Source organism: Ruditapes philippinarum, unplaced genomic scaffold, assembly GCF_026571515.1.
Source record: "Ruditapes philippinarum isolate M1 unplaced genomic scaffold, ASM2657151v2 ctg1771_1_1_1_1, whole genome shotgun sequence".
In the NCBI taxonomy this organism is placed as follows: domain Eukaryota; kingdom Metazoa; phylum Mollusca; class Bivalvia; order Venerida; family Veneridae; genus Ruditapes; species Ruditapes philippinarum.
In genome coordinates, this window is record NW_026859770.1 from 17,000 (window position 1) to 41,849 (window position 24,850).

Below are 24,850 nucleotides of genomic sequence, written 5' to 3' on the forward strand. Positions count from 1 at the left end.
ATTTAATTAGCATTTTGCCACAAAATGTGACTCTTATAAGCATTATGCCACACACTGAGACTTTAAATAGCATTTTGCCACAAAATGTGACTTTTATAAGCATTTTGCCACACATTGAGATTTTTAATAGCAATTTGCCTCAAAAGATGAGACTTTTATAAGAATTTGGCAACACAATGAAACTTTAGTAAGCATTTTCCACACTTTGACTTTAATTAGCAGTCTGCCCACCATTTTAACTTTTAATTAAAACTTTTATTATTATTTGCAACACATTAAGACTTAAATAAGCATTTTGCCACAGATTGAGTTTATATATAATAAGCAATTTTCTACACAATGAGACAGTTATTAACACTTTGCCACACATTGAGACTTTAAAAAGTGTTTTGCCACACATTTGGACTTTTATTAAAATTTGACCACACACTTTGACTAACATTTGACCATACACATGGGACAAGGATAAATATGTATGATCCAATATGAAACAACTCAGCTAATTGTAACAATAGAAGACAATATCACTGCTGTATAGACTAACAATCTACTTACGTAAAGCTTCCAATGGTATTAACACAAGTTGCTCCATTCTGACACCCAAGATCAGTACCAGCATAGATTGAACATTCATTAACATCATCATCACAGTTTGGACCCTGTAAATAAAACAATTTTGTAAAATATACATACTGCATTCAATTATTTCAAAAACTGAATAATTAATTAATCTGTTCATAAAGATGGATTTAGTTTTTAATTGGGTCTAAAAATGCATTAAAGCTGAAAATGTCTTGTATGGCTTTTGGCTGCTAAAGACCTTAGGTATCTCTTTGTGCAATATTTCAGTCACAAACCAGCATTCATAAATGGTAATGACATTCCATAACTTAGCAGGATATCTTAAACATATAAATTCCTTGCTGAATTTGAACCCACAGCAGTAAAAATATAACTTAGTCAACATGGGCTGAGATGAGGAAACAACCAAATAAATAATATTCATATATCTGATAATGGATTTATCCTAAAAAGAAAGTGCCCCATATACCTGCCATGGACCAATCTTACAGAGAAAGTGCCCCATACACTGCCCATGGGCTAATCCTAAAATGAAAGTGCTCCATACATCTGTCCATGGGCCAATCCTACAAAAAAAAATGCCCCACATACCTGCCCATGGGCCAATCCTACGAAGAAAGTGCCCCACATACTTGCCCATGGGCCAATCCTACAAAGAAAGAGCCCCATATACCTGCCCACGAGCCAATCCTCCAAAGAAAGTGCCCCATACACCTGTCCATGGGCCAATCCTACAAAGAAAGTGCCCCATACACCTGTCCATTGGACAATCCTACAAAGAAAGTGCCCTATACACCTGTCCATGGGCTAATCCTAAAAAGAAAGTGCTCCATACATCTGTCCATGGGCCAATCCTATAAAAAAAATGCCCCGTACACTTGCCAATGGGCCAAATTCTTACCAAGAAAATGCCCAATATAACAATGAAATTTAAACTCATTTCAATGCCAGATTTTGATCATGATTGCATTAAACCTTAGTAATGATGATGATCCTCCACCACCTTTCCCACCTCCTTACCTAGTAAAACATGCAAATAAAACACATGTATAATAGGTGATATAAATACCTGGAAAGAGTCTGGACATCTACAGAAGAAGCCATTGTAAGTATCCACACATGTTCCTCCATTTCTACATGGATTGCTGCTACATTCATTGGTGGTCAGTAACTAGAAACAAATAATTATAAAAAAATATAATAATTAATGTTCTGAAAAGATACTATATAAACACACTAATATATAACATAATTGCTGAAGTAATTGGAAAGTTTTACGACATATCCATACATCTTTGCCAAAAATATACAAATTTTGGCTTTCATTTGCAGCAGTTGTGTGGGTTCTTTTTTAAATGGGTTGTCATTAGAATGTAAGTGTTGTTCTTAAAGGTTCTAAGCCTTTGCACCTGCTGAATTTCTTAAATGGACTTGGCCAGCTTCCATTTTTGGAACAGTCCATTATCAATTTAGGGTATATTAAGATGAAAATATAAAGTATGTCAGCCAATAGTATAAAGCCTCGTAAGTCTGTGTGGACATGCAGGTTCAGGCCTGGCTCTATACTGTTGGCAAAGGCTTATCAATTCTGGTTCCTGAGCAAGTTACCAGTATTAATATATACATGTTTATTTAAAAATTAAGACATATTAACTTACCGTTTGCAGATTTTCAACAGTGGTTTCCAATTGGCTGACCTAAAAATAAGAAAAATTTCCAGAGTTAATTCATTCTTTTAGAACTATCTAATCACATCCTTTAGATATTGAACTTAAAAAAATATATAAGCAAAATGTAAGCAAAATGTTTACATAAGCTATTTTTCTACAAAAAATGGTTTTAAAGTCTATTGTATAATTATATCAGAATCAAATATTTTTCTTTTTATTTTTAAGATAAGATTTTCTTTATGTAATCATCTTATCAAATTTACGGAAATTTCTTAAAGTCATGCAAATGCCATCAAAAGTTTAATGCATCTTATTGTTTGATAATTATTATCTTTTCATGCATTCCAACATCAAGCATATAACAAATAATCAGAAAAATTTAATGTTCTTGTCAGCTGCATGCAAATCCATTTTAGCATATAATCTATATGAAATAGACCTACATGTTTATAAATTCTGTTTCCTTAATTAGTGTGCTTTCCAATGACATACTGATTTTGAAACTGTTATAATGAATAATCCTTTCAGCCATTGGTTAATTTTTCAGAGAAGCAATCAGAAGCATGCATTTAAGATAATTACATTTATGAACTACATTTTCAAAAACATGCCTGTATACAAATTAAAACAAGAGGGCCATGATGGCCCTGAGGTCGCTCACCTGTATATAGCCCCCCCACCCCAGGCCAATTTTTACCCAAGGGCTTTTATTTGTTTATTTGAACAGACTTGGTAGACACCCATAAGAAAATGTTTCATGCTAAACATCTAAGTTCTAGCTCATTGGGTTTTTTAAAAGAAGATTTTTAAAGTTTTTACTATACACATATAGTTAAAAACAATGACAACCCTGGGGCAGGGCCAGTTTTGACCCCCGGGCTTTTATTTGAACAAACTTTGTAGATATTTACTTAAAGATGTTTCATGCTTAATATCTTAACTCTAGCTATTTGGGTTTTTTCACAGAAGATTTTTAAGTTTTTGCTATACACATATAAGGAAAATCAATGACACCCGGGGCGGGGCCAGTTTGACCCAAGGGCTTTTATTTAAACATACTTTATGTAGGCACCCATTAGAACATGTTTCATGCTAAATATCTTAGCTCTAGCTCTTTTGGTTCTTTAAAAGAAGATTTTTAAGTTTTTACTATATGCATATAGGGAAAATCAATGACCCCCTGGGGCGGGGCCAATTTTGACCCCAGGGCTTTTATTTGAACAAACTTGGTAGACATTCACTAGAAGATGTTTCATGCCAAATATCTAAGCTCTAGCTCTTACGGTTCTTTAAAAGAAGATTTTTTAAGTTTTTACTATATGCATATAGGGAAAATCAATGACCCCCCGGGGCGGGGCCAATTTTGACCCCAGGGCTTTTATTTGAACAAACTTGGTAGACACTCACTAGAAGATGTTTCATGCCAAATATCTTAGCTGTAGCTTTTTGGGTTCTTTAAAAAAGGACTTTTTAAGTTCTTACTGTATGCATATAGGGAAAATCAATGACCCCCTTGGGTGGGACCAATTTTGACCCCAGGGCTTTTATTTGAACAAACTTGGTAGACATTCACTAGAAGATGTTTCATGCCAAATATCTAAGCTCTAGCTCTTACAGTTCTTTAAAAGAAGATTTTTTAAGTTTTTACTATATGCATATAGGGAAAATCAATGACCCCCCGGGGCGGGGCCAATTTTGACCCCAGGGCTTTTATTTGAACAAACTTGGTAGACACTCACTAGAAGATGTTTCATGCTAAATATCTTAGCTCTAGCTCTTTGGGTTCTTTAAAAGAAGATTTTTTAAGTTTTTACTATATGCATATAGGGAAAATCTATGACCCCCTGGGGCAGGGCCAATTTTGACCTCAGGGCTTTTATTTGAACAAACTTGGTAGACACCCATTAGAAGATGTTTCATGCTAAATATCTTAGCTCTAGCTCTTTGGGTTCTTTAAAAGAAGATTTTTTAAGTTTTTACTATATGCATAATGGGAAAATCTATGACCCCCTGGGGCAGGGCCAATTTTGACCCCAGGGCTTTTATTTGAACAAACTTGGTAGACACTCACTACAAGATGTTTCATGCTAAATATCTTAGCTCTAGCTCTTTGGGTTCTTTAAAAGAAGATTTTTTAAGTTTTTACTATATGCAATATAGGGAAAATCAATGACCCCCTGGGGCGGGGCCAATTTTGACCCCAGGGCTTTAATTTGAACAAACTTGGTAGACACCCATTAGAAGATGTTTCATGCTAAATATCTTAGCTCTAGCTCTTTGGGTTCTTTAAAAAGAGATTTTTTAAGTTTTTACTATATGCATATAGGGAAAATCAATGACCCCCCGGGGCGGGGCCAATTTTGACCCCAAGGCTTTTATTTGAACAAACTTGGTAGACACTCACTAAAAGATGTTTCATGCTAAATATCTTAGCTGTAGCTCTTTGGGTTCTTTAAAAGAAGATTTTTTAAGTTTTTACTATATGCATATAGGGAAAATCTATGACCCCCTGGGGCAGGGCCAATTTTGACCTCAGGGCTTTTATTTGAACAAACTTGGTAGACACCCATTAGAAGATGTTTCATGCTAAATATCTTAGCTCTAGCTCTTTGGGTTCTTTAAAAGAAGATTTTTTAAGTTTTTACTATATGCATATAGGGAAAATCAATGACCCCCCGGGGCGGGGCCAATTTTGACCCCAGGGCTTTTATTTGAACAAACTTGGTAGACACTCACTAGAAGATGTTTCATGCTAAATATCTTAGCTCTAGCTCTTTGGGTTCTTTAAAAGAAGATTTTTTAAGTTTTTACTATATGCATATAGGGAAAATCTATGACCCCCTGGGGCAGGGCCAATTTTGACCTCAGGGCTTTTATTTGAACAAACTTGGTAGACACCCATTAGAATATGTTTCATGCTAAATATCTAAGCTCTAGCTCTTACGGTTCTTTAAAAGAAGATTTTTTAAGTTTTTACTATATGCATATAGGGAAAATCAATGACCCCCTGGGGCAGGGCCAATTTTGACCCCAGGGCTTTTATTTGAACAAACTTGGTAGACACTCACTAGAAGATGTTTCATGCTAAATATCTTAGCTCTAGCTCTTTGGGTTCTTTAAAAGAAGATTTTTTAAGTTTTTACTATATGCATATAGGGAAAATCAATGACCCCCTGGGGCGGGGCCAATTTTGACCCCAGGGCTTTAATTTGAACAAACTTGGTAGACACTCATTAGAAGATGTTTCATGCCAAATATCTAAGCTCTAGCTCTTAGGGTTGTTTAAAAGAAGATATTTAAAGATTTTTCTTTCGGTTGCCATGGCAACCAGAGTTCTGCATGGAATTAAATTCTTTGAACAATTTTTAAAGGTGACCACCAAAGGAACATTCCTGTTTGGATGAAATTGGCTCAGTGGTTTATGAGGAGATGTCATTTAAAGCAAAAGTTTACGGACGGACGACGGACGGACGCCGGACGAAAAGCAATCACAAAAGCTCACCCTGTCACTTTGTGACAGGTGAGCTAAAAACCCAGAACATTCTTATATTTCTTTGTCTTTTACTTGCAATTTCTTTATTTCATCAATATTATCTTGCCTTTCATTCTTTTTTATGTGCAGGCATACATTTTAAGTTAATCATGCACATACTTTTTTGCATGCAAGACTCAAAAATCAGACTTTATCTCTTGAAAATAAAGACAAAAGCAGTTATGACTCATGCAGCAGACGTTAAAATTTTATACTTTTCTTCTGACTCTTCGAAGACGTGAACTACTGGAGCGCAGTCGACGTACCTAGCAACAGAATAAAATATTGTGAACACAAAAACTTAAAATTTAAGCAACTTTGATAACTTTATCTTCAATATAAACCTTTTTTGCCATGTTTGTATTCTTAGCCTTATTTCAGATACCTGACCTTCACACAGTAGGACAGTTGACCTTTGTACCTTGATATATTTTGCACATGACCTTCTACCATCTTTGACCCTTGACCTTTAAAACTTACCCTGAACAACACTTGCTGAAGGCCGTTTCCATTTTCCAGTGACGTTATCTGGCATAAAATGATAGTAATTATACATCTGACATAACATTGAGATACATGAACCATTTTTAAAATTCTAATGTACTTTTATGGACATTTAGAAATCAACTTGAAACACATTAAAGAAAACACAATGAATAATTAACAGTTACTGTTAACAAAAAAGTACCTGTTTGTTCTATTTCTTAACAAGCTTTAATATCATTACTGAATTGTAATAGTCAGTCCATCAAATTAAAATTCCAAACAATTACATTTGGTAAATAAATTTGAGAACATAAAATGTAAACAAATAATTTTTTTTTGATGGTTGGGTCTTGCACCAACACAGAAAAGGGAAGAGGGCTTCTGGCAACTTTCCAGCTTTACTGGTGGAGAAAGACCTTAAGTGCCCTTAGAGCTGTGCATTATTTCAGGAACGAACAGGCACCTGAGTAGAACAACCGACGTTACGTAGGCTAGCCGGATGGCCTCCTCCTATGACACAATCCAATTAAGGTTCCTGGCAGGATTCAAACCTACAGTGGTGAGCGGAAAGAAATTTGAAGTCAATAACCTTAACAATGTGGTGACAGACGCCTAAATCAAATAAACATTCAAACTTCCAAACTTTGTAACAATACCAAATCTGTCAGGTAAATGTTTAAAATATCATTTTCACTACACTACATATATGTTATATAAGTTTTTTAACCATGCCAAATTCTCTACTATCCATCGGGATCAAAATCAAGCCTATCAAAAATATTTTTTGATCTTTTAATAATATTTAAAATCTATTTTTAGAGATAATCATGACAATGTACCTGGTGTCTGGCAGGAATACAGTCGCCGAAGACAACATTTTTTACTTTTTACTCCATATTCTTTACTTTAATATCTCTAGTCTTGTAAATTTCCTCAACAAAGTTGAAAGATACTTAACAAACAAACCAAATAATACCTTGAAAATTTGCACAATTGCTAAATAATTTTAGCAAGATACATTCACTACTAGATGGTAGTCACTTGCAAACAACTGTCGTTCTAGATTATCCAAGAAAAAAATCCTTACAAACATAGCTGCTCAAAGCGGTCACTTGCATGCCATGGGAAGCTGCCATTAAAAGCTGCTTCCAAGGTGCTAGTTTGAAAATTCTCTTTATTTAAGTACATGTATCAATTAATCAAAAGTAAAATTTATGTTCAAGTTTTCGTTATCAAGTTGAGCTTAGTAAGTTAAGTATTTCAAAAGACTGAAATGAACTTCACACATTATACAACATAAAGCTATTCAACAACCAACTTAACAAAACTGTTTAGATTGGGAATGTTTGTTTGAGAATTGCACAAAATACTTATTCAAAATGGAGTCTATGAAATTGGTCATTAAGAAAAACTTTTTTTTTTAGGTTTGATTTCACAATACACAAACACAGTATAGGTCATATAATGACTTTCCAGCTTAAATGGAGGAGGAAGAGCTCAGGTGACCCTTCCGTACATTATTTCAGGCTTAAATGGGCACCTGAATAGAACCACCTATGTTCGATAATTTAGCTGGATAGCTTCCTCACATGAAAAAGCCCAAATTCCCTGTTGGGATTTGAGCCTACAGTGGTCAGCGGCAAGTGGTTTGATGCCAAAGACCGTAACAACTCAATGAGGTCAATAAATACACAATTACCTTTTAACAATAAAATGCAATGAACAATTTTTTTAATTGAACCTTGGAGAACGTTAACTATCATACCCTGGTTTCCACTCTGCTGAGCCTAGATGTTAGATCAGTAATAAGATTGGCAACCTCTCCTGTTGACTGTAGGTTGCTTAGGCCATTCTCAATCTGCGTCAACCTCGTCTCAATATTTGCTGGAAGCTATAAATAGAATCAAAGTATTGCAAATGAAACTGACAAAATTAATGCTGGTCTGTTAAAGGGATACTCGGGCAAATTAATGACAAAAATATAAAAATTATCTCAAATTACGCTAAAATGATATTTGTAAAAGTCCCAGCATGAATTTCTGTAAAAATTCTATTTATTTTGGGTTTGAAGCGTAAATATATCTTCATTGTATATATGTTGAACACAATTTCACTGCCGAGAGTATCACCAAGTAGTTATAAAACTAGTCATGTGACTTGAACAAACCCTGGATTTTAGTTACAATTACAGATATTGTTGATATTGTATGATTAAAACAAACCTAGGTCATTCATTTGACATGTTCTGTAACGTTTCCAGAGGTCACTGTGACAACTAATGTGAAATTTTTATTCTCTAACCTGACCCACTCGGGTCAAATTAGGAAACCACCATTTTATTCTTTATAAGGGGAAATCTTTTGTTCCTAAGACTGCCTAGGGTATTCATTTTAAGGACATTTAGAGATTAATGAATGAAAAATTCAAAACGAAGAAATGAAAATTTTGCCTGTGTCTCCCTTGAAGGGAAATGAAAAGCAATAACCAATTTTTATAAATTTTATGTATTAAAAAGGGGTATAACTCTAAAATTAAGCTGTCAGGCTAATTAATGCCCCTAGTAATGTCATGATAAAAGTGTATTAAAGTTTCATGCTGATACCTAGCATAGTTTTAAAATCATATTCAACCTTTAAGGCAATTTTGACAAAAATCCTTTGCTTGGTTCTACGGCGCACCACACAATTTAGGTCATATGGTGCCAAAACAGGAAAGATGATTCTGGCTATTAAACTTAAAGTAAAACCTAAGATTCATTCTTAGAAAAACAGTATGTAATACTGTCATGCCAGGGAAGGGGTATTTTCAACCCTAGGAACATGAATTACTGAACTTCAGTAGGGACTAGCTCTACGCCATGTTACGTTTCAAACAAGATATCAATGAATTATACTATAATTATGCTATAAGTACTGAGGGATGAGTGGCGGACAGTGTATGATCCCAAAACACACCTAGGGCATGTTCAGCTTTGATGAACAGAAAAGCTTTATAGTTTAGAACATAGGTTACAGTTGTTTACAGATAATTAACATACAAACAACAGATTATTACATACAAACTGATGGACAGAAGAAACAAAAGAAATGAATTGGCAAATCTAACAACATGTTATACATATGTAAGTTAATGCAACATTTTTAATGGGAAGGATATCTCATACTGATTTACCAAGAATGTATTGATATTTATCAAAGGTTGCAAAATAAATATCAAGTTGTTTATTGATACTGACAATTTTCAAAAGAGATGAGTGCTTATATAAACTGATATAGAAGTTGGAAAGCATATTAACATAACATATAAACCAAACAAATAAACAAGTAAGATATTGACATATACGCACAACAGTTGATAACTGTAATTAATACTCCATTTATCATTCTAAACAAGAGTGATCAGTTATCACATCTGCACCTCATGATAGCCAATGGCATTTGTGTAATCAGAAACACAAAAATCATTAACAGGACAAAACACATTTTTATTCAAGGGCCATAACTCAAAAACAAAAATCAATCATCTGGAAATCCTCTGTTATATGCACAAGAACTTGAACTGAACCGGAAAATGCTTATGATATGCACAACTAGACTTAGTACTTATCATTCCTGTAAAGTTTGGATGAAATTGCACCAGCAGTTTTTTAGGAGTAGTCTGGACAAGTTTTTTGATTAACAGGCTGCTACTCTGAGACGACACATAAATATAAAGTAAAAGTGTACAATGTAAAGCCAAATTCTTACTGTTGCTTGAAGTAAATCTATCCGATGACCAAGTGTCAACAGTTGTGTTTGTACTGCTCCTGTCGGCTGCAGGTTATTCAATTGCCCCTCAATATTTGACAGTCTTGTCTCGATGCTGGATGATGCCGTCGGGGCGGTACGAAGCTGGTCTATAGCCAACTTGTTATCCTTCACCTAGGGAGATATAATTAAGTGTGAGTGAGCATCTGAAAGCCTTCCTATTACAGCCACCTGAGTACCGAGCCAGGCCGGCCTGGATATGATTTGACTAGATGACTCTTTATTGTTTTCAGCTTAAGTTAATGAATTCTTTAATCAAAATCCCTCACAATTTTAAATTCAAATCAAGATAAGTCCATTGTAATAATTTAGGTAAGAAAGGTTTGAGGACTGTAATACGTTACCATGAGAATGTTAAAATTCTATATGTTTCATTAGAAACATATAAGTATAATTTATAACATAACATTACATTATATAAGATAACCATGATGTCTCTGAATTCTCTATACTGGTTGGATAGATAACTCCAACACATAGATAACCCTGATACTTGATAAATATTTTTGTTTGAACTATGTTTTTGATTAAGAAACAAGCACACGGTCACCTATAGTAATCAAGAAGTAAGATAAAATGTGATGATGCTATATAAAATGTAAAAATAAATGACTGTTGTTGATTTTCATGCTATATTTGATAGTTGACTTTATCTAATGTTGTGGGGTAAAAAGACAATGTTTTCGATACCTCAATCAGGACCATGAAAAGTACCAGTTTCTATTTCCGTAAATAATTCTTGTAGTGTTATGTTTAGTCTTTAAACGAACTTTGTCTAATGGGTTAATATCTTAAATATAAAAAAAGATAATTAAATAATTGCAAAAAAATATGTGATTTAGTGTCAGATTTATCTCTCCAACCAGTACTCAAGATCACACATTTAGTCTGATGGTGTTCAGGAGAAATGAAAAAAACATAAGAGTATTCAAATTCTGAAGAATACTAGATACGATAAAGGTAATGCAGAATGCAACTTGAATAAAATCTCTGCAGAAAATAAAGCAATACTTGGTAGATATAAAGTTTGTAAAACTCAAGAGTAAAAATAAGGTTCAATTGAAGGGACTTAACCATGTACATTACTTTAAAAAAAGATTCAATGATTACTCTTCTTGAATAAGTTTGTTCATCTCTATCTCATAAAGTTCTATAACACAAGATACTTAACAATAAATTTTTTTAGCGTGAAGATGTTTTTTTGTTTAAAACCAACTTATATGTAAACTTGTTTAAGATGTTCATATACCTAATAGTGAAAAAAGTAATTTTTCTATTCTTTTAATTTGTTTTGACTTTAACCCTAAACCTAGTGAATTCCTTAAATAGACTTGTCTTACCTAAAAATGTCACACAAGGCTGCCATTAATTTTTGATATTAAAGGCCCATTAGGTCCCAGAATTTTTTCTTTTTTTTTTTATTTCTCAATAGTTTTTATTTTTGGCGTCTGTTTATAATTTTCAAAAAAATACTCACTGGCCAATTTTACCTGAACCATCTTTTGTTTCTGTTGAATTTATACAGTAACAGTGATTTGATATTTTGTTTTGACGTCAAAATGCTACTTTGTTTATATTTTGCTGCTTTTATGACAAATAATTTCACTTTCAGCCGGTGATAATATCTAAAAATGTCTAAAACCTTTATTTAAATGTTTTAAAAATCATGTTGGCCCTTTATAAAGAAAGGGAAAAAATCAATTCTGACGCATAATGTGCCTTTAACATTTAACACTAGACTTTGGATTGAAGACTGACAACAAATACCTTAATGTTCCTATTAGTAAAGTTTTCTTCAATATATGTAAACTACTCCAGGGGAGAATACTAATTAGAAACAATATGGTAAATACTCTTCATCCTACAATACTGATTAACAATTTATTTAATTAAGAAATACAAAGGCCTCACAAACATCTTATCTTAATATGGTAATTGTGTACATACATGTATATATATGTAAATACAGACAATGCAAAATAAACAGTATACATAAACATACTTTTGATGCATCTTATAAAGGCTTTACATCTTTACAATTAGACCTTACCATCCTAAATATCTAAAATGGAATGGTCCATCTTTTAATCTGGACAAAACCATTTATAATTTTTAGGGGAAACTTCAAAAGAATTGATTGAATAGCAAATGGTAAAGACTATGATCAGACAGCATGGATGGGCCGGCTGATCTTGGTCTGTACTTGCTGCATGGGTATCGTACATGTATGTTGTAGCTAGCAAGTTATACAGGTTTGATTAATTTAAATGAACCTAGAATGTATATCTGAGTCTGGGGTCCATACCCTCAGTGCCTGAAACCTGATGGACCCTCATTACTGTATTACATATCTGAGTCAAAGGCAAAGATCCTTTATTGCATTGTCTGTTATCAGATGTCTTAATAAAGCATGACTTCAAATGATTATGATAGTGTAATCCCATACACATTTTGATTTGGAGGGTATATCCCCTGCTATGAGAGGCACGTATCATTGAAAGACATGAAAACATAGAAAATCATTAAATTTGTTCTGATGATTTTAAGAAAATGTGCAACTGTAAAAAAAAGACCAACATAAAAAACTTGTCACCTAAAAAGCTCTCAACTATTGCTGTACATACATTTTATATGTCTTTCAGCCGTTCAAAAAGGTTGATACATTGTATATATAAAATGACAGGTGTTTTTCCAAAAACAGGCAAATTTGGGCAATTATGCATAGTTTTAACTTTAAAGTGTTCATTATGTTTCCCCAATCTTTTCCTTCTCAACTTCTACTCTTTACTATATCAATTCTTATTTGTATTATTTCAGTTTTATTTTTTACACCACCAAAATCATATTTTCCCCTTCTTTATACTAGTATGGTTAAAAGACTTCTGTTTCCATTTGTGTAAAATAGATATTACCCAAAATATTTGACAAGATTACTAATAAAGTTTTTCTTTGTTTTTTTGCATTTGTCAAAACTTAGTTTTTTTGTTTTTTTGTTTTTTTTTGTTTTTTGTTTTTTTTAAATAAGCCTTCTTCTTTCTTTGAAAAAATATCTTTTTATTCTTACTTGGCTTGAGTGGCACATAAATTTTAGGTCCCTAGCAGGTTTGGCAAAATGGAAGATAATACATTGTGTACATGTAGATCTATAGAATTCTATCAATATGCAAATCCAAGACTCGGTAGACCTATACCAAACATTTAAAAGATGGGTAAAATGGTCCATTTTAATATGAAATTAGGCAAAGCCTATGAACGGGGAAGTTGGTTAAAAAAATCATTCATTTTTTCTGTTTTAAATGTGTCATTTGGTATTTCATGCAACGCTTCCATTTTCACTCGGAACACTCGACGAATATTATTAATCCGAAAATTTGCATATGTCTGTTATTGGAATACCCTGCCTATTATTATTGAGTTACATTGTAAATGGCGGCGCCAGACTAGAATTGACACTGAAAATTTCATTGACAGGTATAGAATTCTATAATTTTTTAATTGTATTTTATTTGATTTTCTTTTAAATATACACATGTAGTCTATAGCTGGGCAAGCCAAAGCCCGCTTTGCAGTCCCGGCCTTTGACTTCCCCGTATCAACAAGATTATCATGAAAGCTTTTGAAGCTTTTTAAACAACTTTATCTCTGCTCTACTGGTGTCATAACGTGAGGCAACATTGAACAAAGTAGGGCTTAAATCCATGACCTCTGGGCTGGGAGACTGTCTGACTCTTTGAACGCAAGGCCATCCATCAACTTAAAGTCAGTCTTTGGGGATAGCCTAGGTCTTTTATTTTTCTTTTAATACATATGTTTACCATTAAAATGTTCATTTTTCATAAAATATATGGTTGAAAAAATCCAACAGCTTTTTAAATTCATAATTTGGCTGTTGATCCACATAGAACTGGTTTTTTTTCAATTTCAGGATTTATAGAATAAATTAAGACACACAGATTAAACCACAGACGTCTGTGGGTCAGATCCTGTTGGGGGCAGGATCTGACCCCAAAGCGTCTGACTAGATTAAACTTAAAGAAGGTAAAAACTTAACTTACTGTTTGAGTTATCACAGCTAAGTTATCACCATTGACATTTACAAATCCACCATTTGTGGCTCGGAATGTAATATTATGGTTGGTGCCGGTCTGAAACACAAGATGACCATTCTGTGTCAGTATCCGTGGCCTGAAATATAAACAAAAATGCCAGTTACTTCTACATAAAATCTGGGATTCTTCTGTTCCAAATGAAATACACACCGTATTCACTACTGGTCTCTTTTTCAAGTTAAGACAGAAATATTGTTGCAAATTAAACTCCTTAAACAACCAGTCAAATATATAATTATATACAAGCGCTAAATCTTAATCAGAATGTATAGGATCTCTTTTTGCATGTAAGCTTCACAAAATATATACATTTGATTACCTCTAACATCGAAACATTTACCGCGCAATATTAATTTCTGTACAAATCGCGTGTTTATAAAAAGGGGAGGTAATTGCTTACAATACATAACTATCAGGTCCCTTGCAAACTGAGTCAAATGCGAAAATGATTTAAATTTGTAACAATACATATTATCTAACTTCTTACTGTCTGATGCCCTTTTGAAAGTATAGCATGTAGATTATATTGCATTTAAGATAACAAGGCATGTAGATGTATATTAGTCCGTTTTTGTTACATTATAGCAATGTCGAAAATATATGTTGAATAAACACAAAATTGATAGAAACAGAAATAAAATTATTGTTAATGTCGGGGAGGCAACTAGTTTTAGCAGACGCGTTTTTCCAAGATTTACGCCGTTATGTAAGATCAATTCAAATGCTTTCTTTTTTGCAAAATACTACGAAAATTAAATTTCATCAAATAAAAGAATTACAAAATAATTATTACAGAAATTGAAACTGTCGTGAAATAATGACACTACTTTATTTTTGTTCAATCCGGGAGAACAAAATAAAGAAGAAGACATTTTTAAAGAAAATGCTCAAATGCTTTTATAATTGCGACATTTTCGGCGCATAAAAAGTGGACAACTGACAACACTTGTAGGTTGCATTTTATCATAATTTATTCATTGCACTATCACATTCAATAACTAATTATAAACAGCAATATATGGTTTATTAAACAGTGTACATATGTTTTGTTTAAATAATCAAATCTTTCTTTTTCCTTTGAAAGTGAAATATAGCCCGTGACATGAACAACAATATTTCAATCACTTTTGAAAAATTATTTTTCTCCAAATACAAAATCAAGAAAGTTTATCTTTCTTGAAAATTGAATATACTTTATCTTACGCACTAGGATATCTCAGCTACATAATATATTAGAAATGCCCCCTTTACCAGTAATTAAAATCAAAACAATATCCAGAATAATTAACAAATTTTCATTTAAATAAAAAATATACCTCATAACTCAAAATACTTACATATCAGGCTGAATTTGTCTTTTATTCCTGGCATTTTGAAAAGTTTCTTTAAAAAGTATAAATAATAAATAAAACTTGAGCATAGACGAAACGAGGGGGCGGTTCCCCATTTTGAAATTGTTCTGTACTGTCCGATTCTACCTCAACTCCCCTCTTTTTACGTCTCTTCAGTCTACACAATATCTATCTCGTAACGCAGTTATCTTTAGACCAGTTCATTTGTTCCTTCTCGGGTTAGCACGGAAAATCGGTTATAAAACACGCGAATAAAATTATCAAACAACACTGAAAGAGAATAAGAGTTCCCTTTAAGAAACACAAATGAGACATGTAGATTGAGAAGATATTCAAAATTCAAACCATGTCATATGTAAAAGAAATCCCATACAACGTCTTTACCATGAAATCAAATTAATTTTTATCATCCATTCTAATCACCCCTTCTAATTAACGAATAATGGACTTACCCTAATTAATTATGCATTATTTTACAGGACCAGTCGCGGGTAGGAACGGTATGGCTATGTCAAGTGGTGATAAGCGCGTTATATAGTATACCCCGTGCCACTCTAAAGCCTAACAGACATGGGTTATGAAATTAAAATTACGTTATTTTATTGCTCATTGAGTTTATAATAGTGTCTAAACAACCAGATAGCAGTATGGTAATACTTGAAGAAGACTGACATAAATTTGTGGTAATAATCATATAATTAAGGTATCGTTAGAAGAGATAATCATCATTTCAATGTGATTATTCTCTATTCGAAACATTGTCTTAATCTATGTCAAATCTGTTTAAAAGACCATGGTAAAATGAAATAAAGTATCTTAAATTTTAATTCGGCATTTCACACTGTATAAATGTTCCTGAATAACGCACAGAAATGCATGCAAAACTTAGAGCAGAATTGCGCAATTCAATGACCGAAACGGTCACAACGGTAAGAAATGAAACAAATGAACAGATATATTTTATAGGGAATCAAATTGATTTGAAAGAAATGAAGAAGCGCATACGGTTGCTAGGGTATGATATTAAATCGCGTAAAAAATCGAGAAAAATGTTTATTTTTTAAGATCATTGGTGATAAGGACCCGTTTTGAGACTTGCATTTTATGGAGAATATCACCACGGTATTTCGTGTTCTATATAAGTTACTCCCCACCCCCACTTCCGATCAACATCGAAACACACACTAAACATGTATAAGGGATAATGATAAGTATATACATGATATAGTCTCTTATAATTCTATTGTAGAATGGTCATATGTACTTTTTATCAATTTTTAATATGTTTTATGTATATATGTATGCATATGAAAGAGACTGAAATAAACTAATAAACTCTATTGTTTTCATTGTTATTTGTTATATTTTCGCTCAAAATACCACTAAGACAACATATTGTGGTGTTTTTGCTTTAAGTTCATGATTTTAATCAGATTGATATACATGGATAATTAAGCCAATTTTGCCATGATACAATCCTTGTTACGTATAGTGTTGATAAGAGTCATAAAGATACGACTTTTGCGCGTATTGTACACACACATTGTAAGTACGGCTGTTCGCTAAAGACAAAGACTTAAATCACTATCGTAAACTCTAAAACTGGTTATTTCTAACTTGAGTTAATTAATCCCGAATATGAGACAAAACACAATTGCATAAGGCTTTTTAGCAAGTTTTAAGGCCAAGTCACTGGACCAGGATAAAGACTCGAGTCATACAAACTTACAAAACTCATTAAAAATTTAATACGCTAATGCAAAAATTAAGTTGACGAATTCACAAAGCAAGACGCATACATAAAACATGAAGATAAAAACTATCAGTGTGGAAAAAGAAGTTTTTTATGTTTTCTAAAGAGCGAAAGTCGCAATTATGTATGAAATCATTATTGCACATATATAACCCTACTTAATAAAATAATATCTTAATCCAGAACATTTTATTATGTAAATGTACAATCTTCATGTGTCTTGAATAACAGAGACATTCTATATTACAATCGATCCCAAGATTATGGAAACAACAAACGTTTAACCGTATGTTAATTTGAAAATAAAAACAAAAACAATTTATTAAATATAGCGTTATACTCTTCAGCAGAATAATAGTAATTATAAGAATACGCACAGGATAAGGCTTTCGCCTGCATAACTACATATATTTCAATAAACATTAAATCATCATAATCACCAATAACAACAAACACTAACAAAACTAATCTTGATTTTTTGTTGGTTTCACTTGTTTTAGCATTAATATACCTTAATGTTATCTCAAGCTGGTTTACATGGCCCCTATTTTGCATCTTATGACTGAGTTAATTAAACTCTGTGCTACCTAAGTTAAAGGGGCGTCCGTGGCCGAGTGGTTAAGGTCGTTGACTTCAAACCACTTGCCCCTCACCGCTGTGGGTTCGAATCCCGACAGGGACTTTGGATTCTTTCATGTGAGGAAGCTATCCAGCAAGCTTACGGAACGTCGGTGGTTCTACTCAGGTGCCCGTTCGTGCCTGAAATAATGCACGGAAGGGCACCTGAGGTCTTCCTCCACCAGTAAAGCTGGAACGTCGCGATATGACCTATACTGTGTCGATGTGACGTAAAACCAAAAAACAAACAAAAAACAAACAAAACCTAAGTTAAACCATTTATTTAGGGAACTTATCCAACTTTTTTGGACAATCTTATCAATAGTATGCTTTTTGCAGTTTCTATACATCTACGGACATTGCTACTAAAATCAAGGTCGGGTGTAAAGGGAACGCTCCTAACTTTCCAGTGACATCTTGGATGCAAAGCTTTGTATGTCTAGATGTATGTATAGAAGAAAAAAGCCTTACCCGCTCGGGACTATGCTGATCATTTAGAACAGCCACGTCTGTGTCCCCTTATTTTCATAAAAAGAGAAGGCTCTAAGCTACCCAACACAGTGAATTTCAGAACAGGCACGGATCTCATGTAACATTGCTGCTATGGAGCTACAATCAAGCAATTTATATTGTTTAAGTTTGAGTCTTCCTTACAATTTCTTTACAACAAAATGGTTCCACGAGCTACTAGCAATGCACGGGAGTACATATGTGGACAGGTAGTCTGGAAGTTGCAAAGGTGAATGTTTTCTTACCTTATCACGTATAGATGCTTTATTGTTAAGTAAAGTGGGGGCTCTCACGCAAAGGGCTTTTTTCCTTCACGAAATCGGTCCTTAAATGAGGTAACAATAACACCGTGTATATCCAGTAACGCAGGAATGTGCAAATAACGCTGGAATTGTGAAAAAAATAACGCAGAATTGCGCAATTTAGTGGCTAAAACGAGCACCGCGATAAGAAAATGAACCAATATTTTTATTGTACACCAAAATGGAAGAAATGAGTTAGCGCATACGGGTGCTGAGTCATTATGCTTTAAACCTCATCAAAAATATTTCCATGAAATCAAGATCATTCGTGAAAATGACGACCTGACTAGCGTATTGATGGCAATTTTTAATCTCGTTGATATCTTTAAATACAATAACGTACATATTGCTCTATGATCATTTATTTTCGGTGTACCGGAGACATTTTCCAATGTATTCGTTTCATATAATACGTTATTTAGCAGATAAAACGTAATTGAGACCATTTTACGAGGTAACGCCGAATTCGTGAAAGAAGCACTGAAGCAACGAAGGTTATCTCATTAAAAGTCGCTTAATCCTATTTTACCAGCTTCCTTCATTTGTTGTACGCAACTTTTAGTTTGACAAATGTCTTAAGTATACAGCATATGAAAAAAATAAAGTTTTAAATGTTTTTAATGTACATATTTATTTGAAGAAACACAAAAATCACATTCAAGACAGTAATCAGGTTGTCTTTCTCACGAATGATCTTAAAAAGTAAACATATTACTAACAAAAATTGTAATGCTGGTTAAAGTATATTAAATGACAGAATATTCAATATCCTAAGTCTCTCCTGGTTTACTGAAAAGATTGTCCTAATTTTAGAAATTGGGCACTGACTTGCACTGTCTTTGCAATGCTAAAATGTGTAAGATGATTTGTTGTTGCAAGTCTAGCGGATATACGTTTTTAACAGTTAAGGACTGTAATCTGTAATTAATAGATAAGAATTTTTGACCTTTGAAGTAAAGTTTTTAAGTTTAAGTTTTTTATTCTTTTTTTTTCTTTTTTTAACCTTTTTACTTTTAAAAAAACTGTATAATTATAACTACTGACTAAGCATTTTTTTAAAACACTATCTAATATGTAAAATCTGGAGAGAGAAAAAAACACGTATGAAAGCATTTAATTGATTTTCAACTTGTTTGAAACTGTAACGTGAAACGATGTTTTTTCATGTATTGTTTTAGCTTTAAATTGTTATATCCTCATACTTTGAAAGGCACTTTATGCCTCAGAAATGAATAAATTTTTACTACTTTGGAAAGGGCAAGTATGAGTTTTATAACATTTAGAGTAAATTTATACCTGAAGAAAGTAGCGCTAAATGGGAAATTATGGGCTTTTAATATTTAAGTTTATTTCAATATTCCATTTAATATACACGTAGAAGAGAGTTTCACAGTATTCATTTTGATATCATGTATTTTTTATGTTGAATAGTAACTTTCCGGCCTATTTACGCTCACCTGCGATTAAGTAATTGTGGGTTATCAGGGATGTATGATGAGAAGCTTTCATTACTGTTAAACTTTAGTGTTTTGTATTATCAAAGTTACTTGTTTATAAGTTAAATTCTTTTCCCAGGGAAAGAGCATCGTGGACAAATTTAAATTTACTGTACATTAAGAAACCTCACTGATTTCCCCTAATTCGCAGTATGACCAAAGGGTCACCGGTCTAAATGACTTGGTGCTGAGAACTATATGAAGTTTTGAACATGTACCGCAGAAAATCAGTTATTTGAAATGGTCAGCGGTTTTGTTTCCTGAAATGTGGTAGATGAAAGAAGAATAAGATCTTTTACCCCTTTTTTGCAAAATTCATTGATAAACTATTTAATTGATCGATTATATAATGATATTTATCTTGACTTTATACAAATTTTCAATATTAATATTTACATGTGTGTAAAATAAGTAAAAAAACAACAACATAATATTAATCAATATGTGTATTTATTTTCTATCTATGATATTCATACTGTAACTATAGATATTCTGTGATAATTTACATTGTAAATATTTTGCTTGTTTGATGTTAATTATATCATTGTAAAAATTGTGCTCTTTTTTGGAGGAAATAAAGATATTATTATTATTATTGGTTAGTTGATTTGCTTAAAACTTGTGACTCCGGAGGATGAATATATACAATATGTACCCAATTTGATAACCAATGTTATACCTCTTTTCGGCGGTTTGTTTTAAAAACGATATATCTTTTGTATTCATAACTGAAATCATCACGAAAATATGATGTTAATTAATAATATTCTAAAATAGCATTCATCACGTACCAGTTGAATGACTGAACACGTTTGCATGACGAATGTTACTGGTATAACCATGGGAGCGTGAGAGATTGTGTTGAGGCTGAACTAATTATAGTCACTATATAAGCGGTGCATTTACGCTTGTCAAACATATCTACGGTTTGAACAATATGATTGACGTTAAAGAGGTGTAAATAAATTTGATAGATTGATTTATTTGTAGGTTTATTTGAGATTTCTTGTAAAATATAATCAGTTATCTAAAACTGTCATTTTTTCTATTGAAAACAGTTTATTTTGTTATAAAAAAGACATTATATATTATAAAGATCGATATCATGTCATAGTAGAAATTGATAATTACAATATTGTCATTTCAAATTTATTCTATTTATCTATTTGTTTATCTATTTGTTTGTTTGTATATTTATTTATTTTAATTAATTAATTGATTAATTATTTTTTATTATTTATTTATTTTAATAGTTGGTTTCGTAGTAAACCATGACAATCTGGTCATCTAACAGCGTTTTGTAAAACTTCTATCACACACCCGCCCTTATTTTTTTTCGGAGACTGACATAAATGGTTACATAAGAAAATACAATTATAAAACTATTCAGATCAAAATTTGAAGGCGCATTATAGAAACAAAAAATATATTTTGTTTATTACTTGTCATTCTATATACACCATAGCTAAGCTTACGAATAAATTATGCTCAAACGTGATATTTCATTTTGAAAATATTGCTAATTGCTATACAGTTTCATATAAACATAATTTGAGTACATGCAGTGTAATGATACCTTGTTAATTCTACATACTAAAGGTAAACACAATATGACTACATATTGTCATAAAAAATTGCATTTTTTTAAAGGACCAAATTAACTTGACCAGCAATAGCGAATGCAGATTCCCAAACATAATTGGTGCATTCTGCTGTTCAAATTAGACATACTAAGATTTTCCTAGATTTAAAAGAATCACTGACATATAAGCATAGCACAATTTTTATATCTTAAATGGCCTTGTCCATCTTTAAATCTTGACAAGATCAGTCATCATTTTTAGGGACATTTTCAAAAGAAGTGCTTACTAAATATTGAACAGTGTAAACGTTTTCGCATTGGTAAATTTCAGCCACCACAAATAGACTGAGCGTTCAAATACACCTTTAAAATTAAATTTAATATAAAAAGAAGAAATAACCGGCAATTATCAGAGCAGTGTATGCAGCATCTCCCCCACTCCAAAAAAAGGTTTTATCAAATAAAGATTATTGCAATAAAGCAAAAGCTATGTTCTTGTTGTTTTTTTTTTCTATAAAAAAGATGGCATACAATATTAGTATATTTCCATTAACATTCTGTGGTTTGTTTGTGGTATTTCACCATCCTAATATTGAATTTGAAGTAAGTAATTTACATTAGACACACATCTATCTTGTATTAAAATTGATCTATTAGCAAACCATATATTCAATGCATAGCCTATATTATATTAATTTATGAGAATTCCATATACATAATTATTTCTCTGTCGATGCATGCGTGGCAAAATAAAACTTAATCTTTATATTAGATCAATTCATTTTAAATATTTACAGTTGTAAATTTTATTGAATTTCTAAAATAGAAGCAATGACTTGCATCATATGTCTTCCTATTAACACCAATATTTGTTGCTTTTTTTCTCAATTTGAATTTCTCTCAAGGTTTTATCATATTTAATACTATATTTTCTTAGTAGAAATGCTTTTATACATTTACTTACATTTTCAAAGTAAATACTATAGCAATATCAAATTTTGATTTATTTTTATGCAATCGTTGTCCCACCTTATAAAAAGCCGTAGATTTGGTATAACTTTATCCTTAATACTTTTACTCTTTATTTCCACTTTTCAGTGATTATAACATATTTGTCATAGACGGTGCTAGGGGGCGTGAAAGACGCTGCAATTTTCATTGTCTCTTGTACGTCTAATAGTTTCGCATGTTCTTTTTCATTTCTCTCGAGAGAACACTACCTTTATAGTTTTAAATCATTTTTATTTCATTTATATGATAAAGAATATACGATTTTAATGGACACAAAAGCTGATGTTGATGAGTTAAGGAGAAACAAATTAAAATGTAATTGGCTTTATTTCCAATAAGAACTCTTTGACTACTAATCATTAATATGGAATCTATGTAAAAAATGTAGTATTCAGCATGTTGGCCATACCAGACAACTATTATTTCGTCTTATGAAAAGCCATAAAATGCATATATTCGATATTAATAATTTTGTAAGCAAAAGCTTTTCAATTGAAGTAAGTGATCATTCTATAAATGATTTCTACTTTAATATACAAATTGTCCGTGTTATATTTCAATAATTTCATGTAACATCTGATTTATTTTGGCAGTGATTTAGTAAGTAAAATGATATACAATTTCTTCATTAGTTCAACCTCTTCTATCTTCTCCCTTGTTTGACTATATGTATCATATTTTCTGATACATGTAATATAATTGTCTATGAAAGTGTGGCATGTTGACAAGTCTTATTGTAGCATTGTATATATGTGTTTGTGTAACAAGAAAAGTCATGTTTACGTTACCAAATAAACTATTTTGAATATTGAATCTTAATGATTATTTTGTAAGAGGGAACATGAACTGATCATGCAAAGAATCTAATATTTTTAATTCATAAATTTAGAACACTTAATCCAGATGTTAGCGTTATTTTATCCGAATTAATTGTTTTGTTGTGATTACAAATATTTTCTTATATGTTCTTTTTTCTCTTAGCAATTTACGCTTTAATACTGCACTTGATTGTCATAATTAACCACACTTAAGTTGTATCCTTTTACGGGTTTCAATAAATTGTTTAAAATGTTAATTTACTTTTTAACTATAGTATGTTATAGTGGAGCGGGAAATAAGGTCTCTCATGTCAAAATAGTTCAAATTGTGATACAAGCATGAAACTTTCAGGAAATCATCTTTAGACTGAAGAGATTCCAAAAGTGAAGTGGGCCCAAATATATCTCTGCTCATCCAAGATAGCCGCCATTTTCAAAACGACCGCCTTATAAATTTGATGTACATAATGGCTCATTCAGTGAAATTTTTTGTACAGACCATAAACTGACACTAAAACATGTATAAAGGTTCTCCTTTACAAAAATTGAAATCTTGAACAAAATCCGCGTTCATACCTTTTCAGAATTCAAGATGGCGTCCAATATGGCCGCCGATTTTATGCAAAACTGATATATCTCTTCTGTCATATAATTTGTATCACAAATTATGCATATTTTGATAAAAAGTGTTTAAACATATACAAACTAATCAAATTATATGTTAACCACATTGTTAGTCAAGCTTTTACGTTATTTATCCTAAAAGTATCTTTAAAATATTAAAGAAAAAGTGCCAATATTTGCATATTTCTCTAACATGGTTTTCTAATAGGTCTTTATAAAAAAAACTCAAAAAGTTACTTAGTTTCTTATAGTGTATTTGATATTTAATTAACAATATGTGTTTATTGTAAACATAAAATCTGTAGGTTTTATATTTTGTCAATGTGGGTGGGGTAAATTTATCTGATGATAGAAAAACAAAAACAATGAAGATTGTAAGTTAATTTTATTTCTTTGCTTTTTGTTAAACTTTCTATGAATTCTTAGGAAAATATTCACTGTTAAGTTTTGGTTTTGAAGGAATTTTTGTCTTCATTCAAGTCTAGAGGGTATGCTAAAATATCAGTAAATGCACATAATTACATTCATGTGTATACCGTCAGTTATAAAATTTGTTTGCAATATATAACTTCAATATTCTTAATATCATCAATTAATTG

At 32.0% G+C, this 24,850-nt stretch overlaps 1 protein-coding gene across 1 annotated transcript in view; it reads right to left on the reverse strand.

Moving 5' to 3' along the window:
* The window catches only part of LOC132757880 (cubilin-like), a 32,501-nt gene extending 16,693 nt beyond the window's left edge, over positions 1–15,808 (reverse strand). The window contains exons 1-8 of the mRNA XM_060749373.1: positions 15,523–15,808; positions 14,132–14,261; positions 10,017–10,190; positions 8,036–8,161; positions 6,265–6,312; positions 2,241–2,279; positions 1,652–1,753; positions 556–659 (exon numbers count right to left, since the gene is read on the reverse strand). Coding sequence (XP_060605356.1) covers positions 556–659; positions 1,652–1,753; positions 2,241–2,279; positions 6,265–6,312; positions 8,036–8,161; positions 10,017–10,190; positions 14,132–14,261; positions 15,523–15,632 — 833 coding nt within the window. The 5' untranslated portion in view covers positions 15,633–15,808. The remainder of the gene's footprint in view (positions 1–555; positions 660–1,651; positions 1,754–2,240; positions 2,280–6,264; positions 6,313–8,035; positions 8,162–10,016; positions 10,191–14,131; positions 14,262–15,522) is intronic.
* Positions 15,809–24,850: the final 9,042 nt, after the last annotated feature.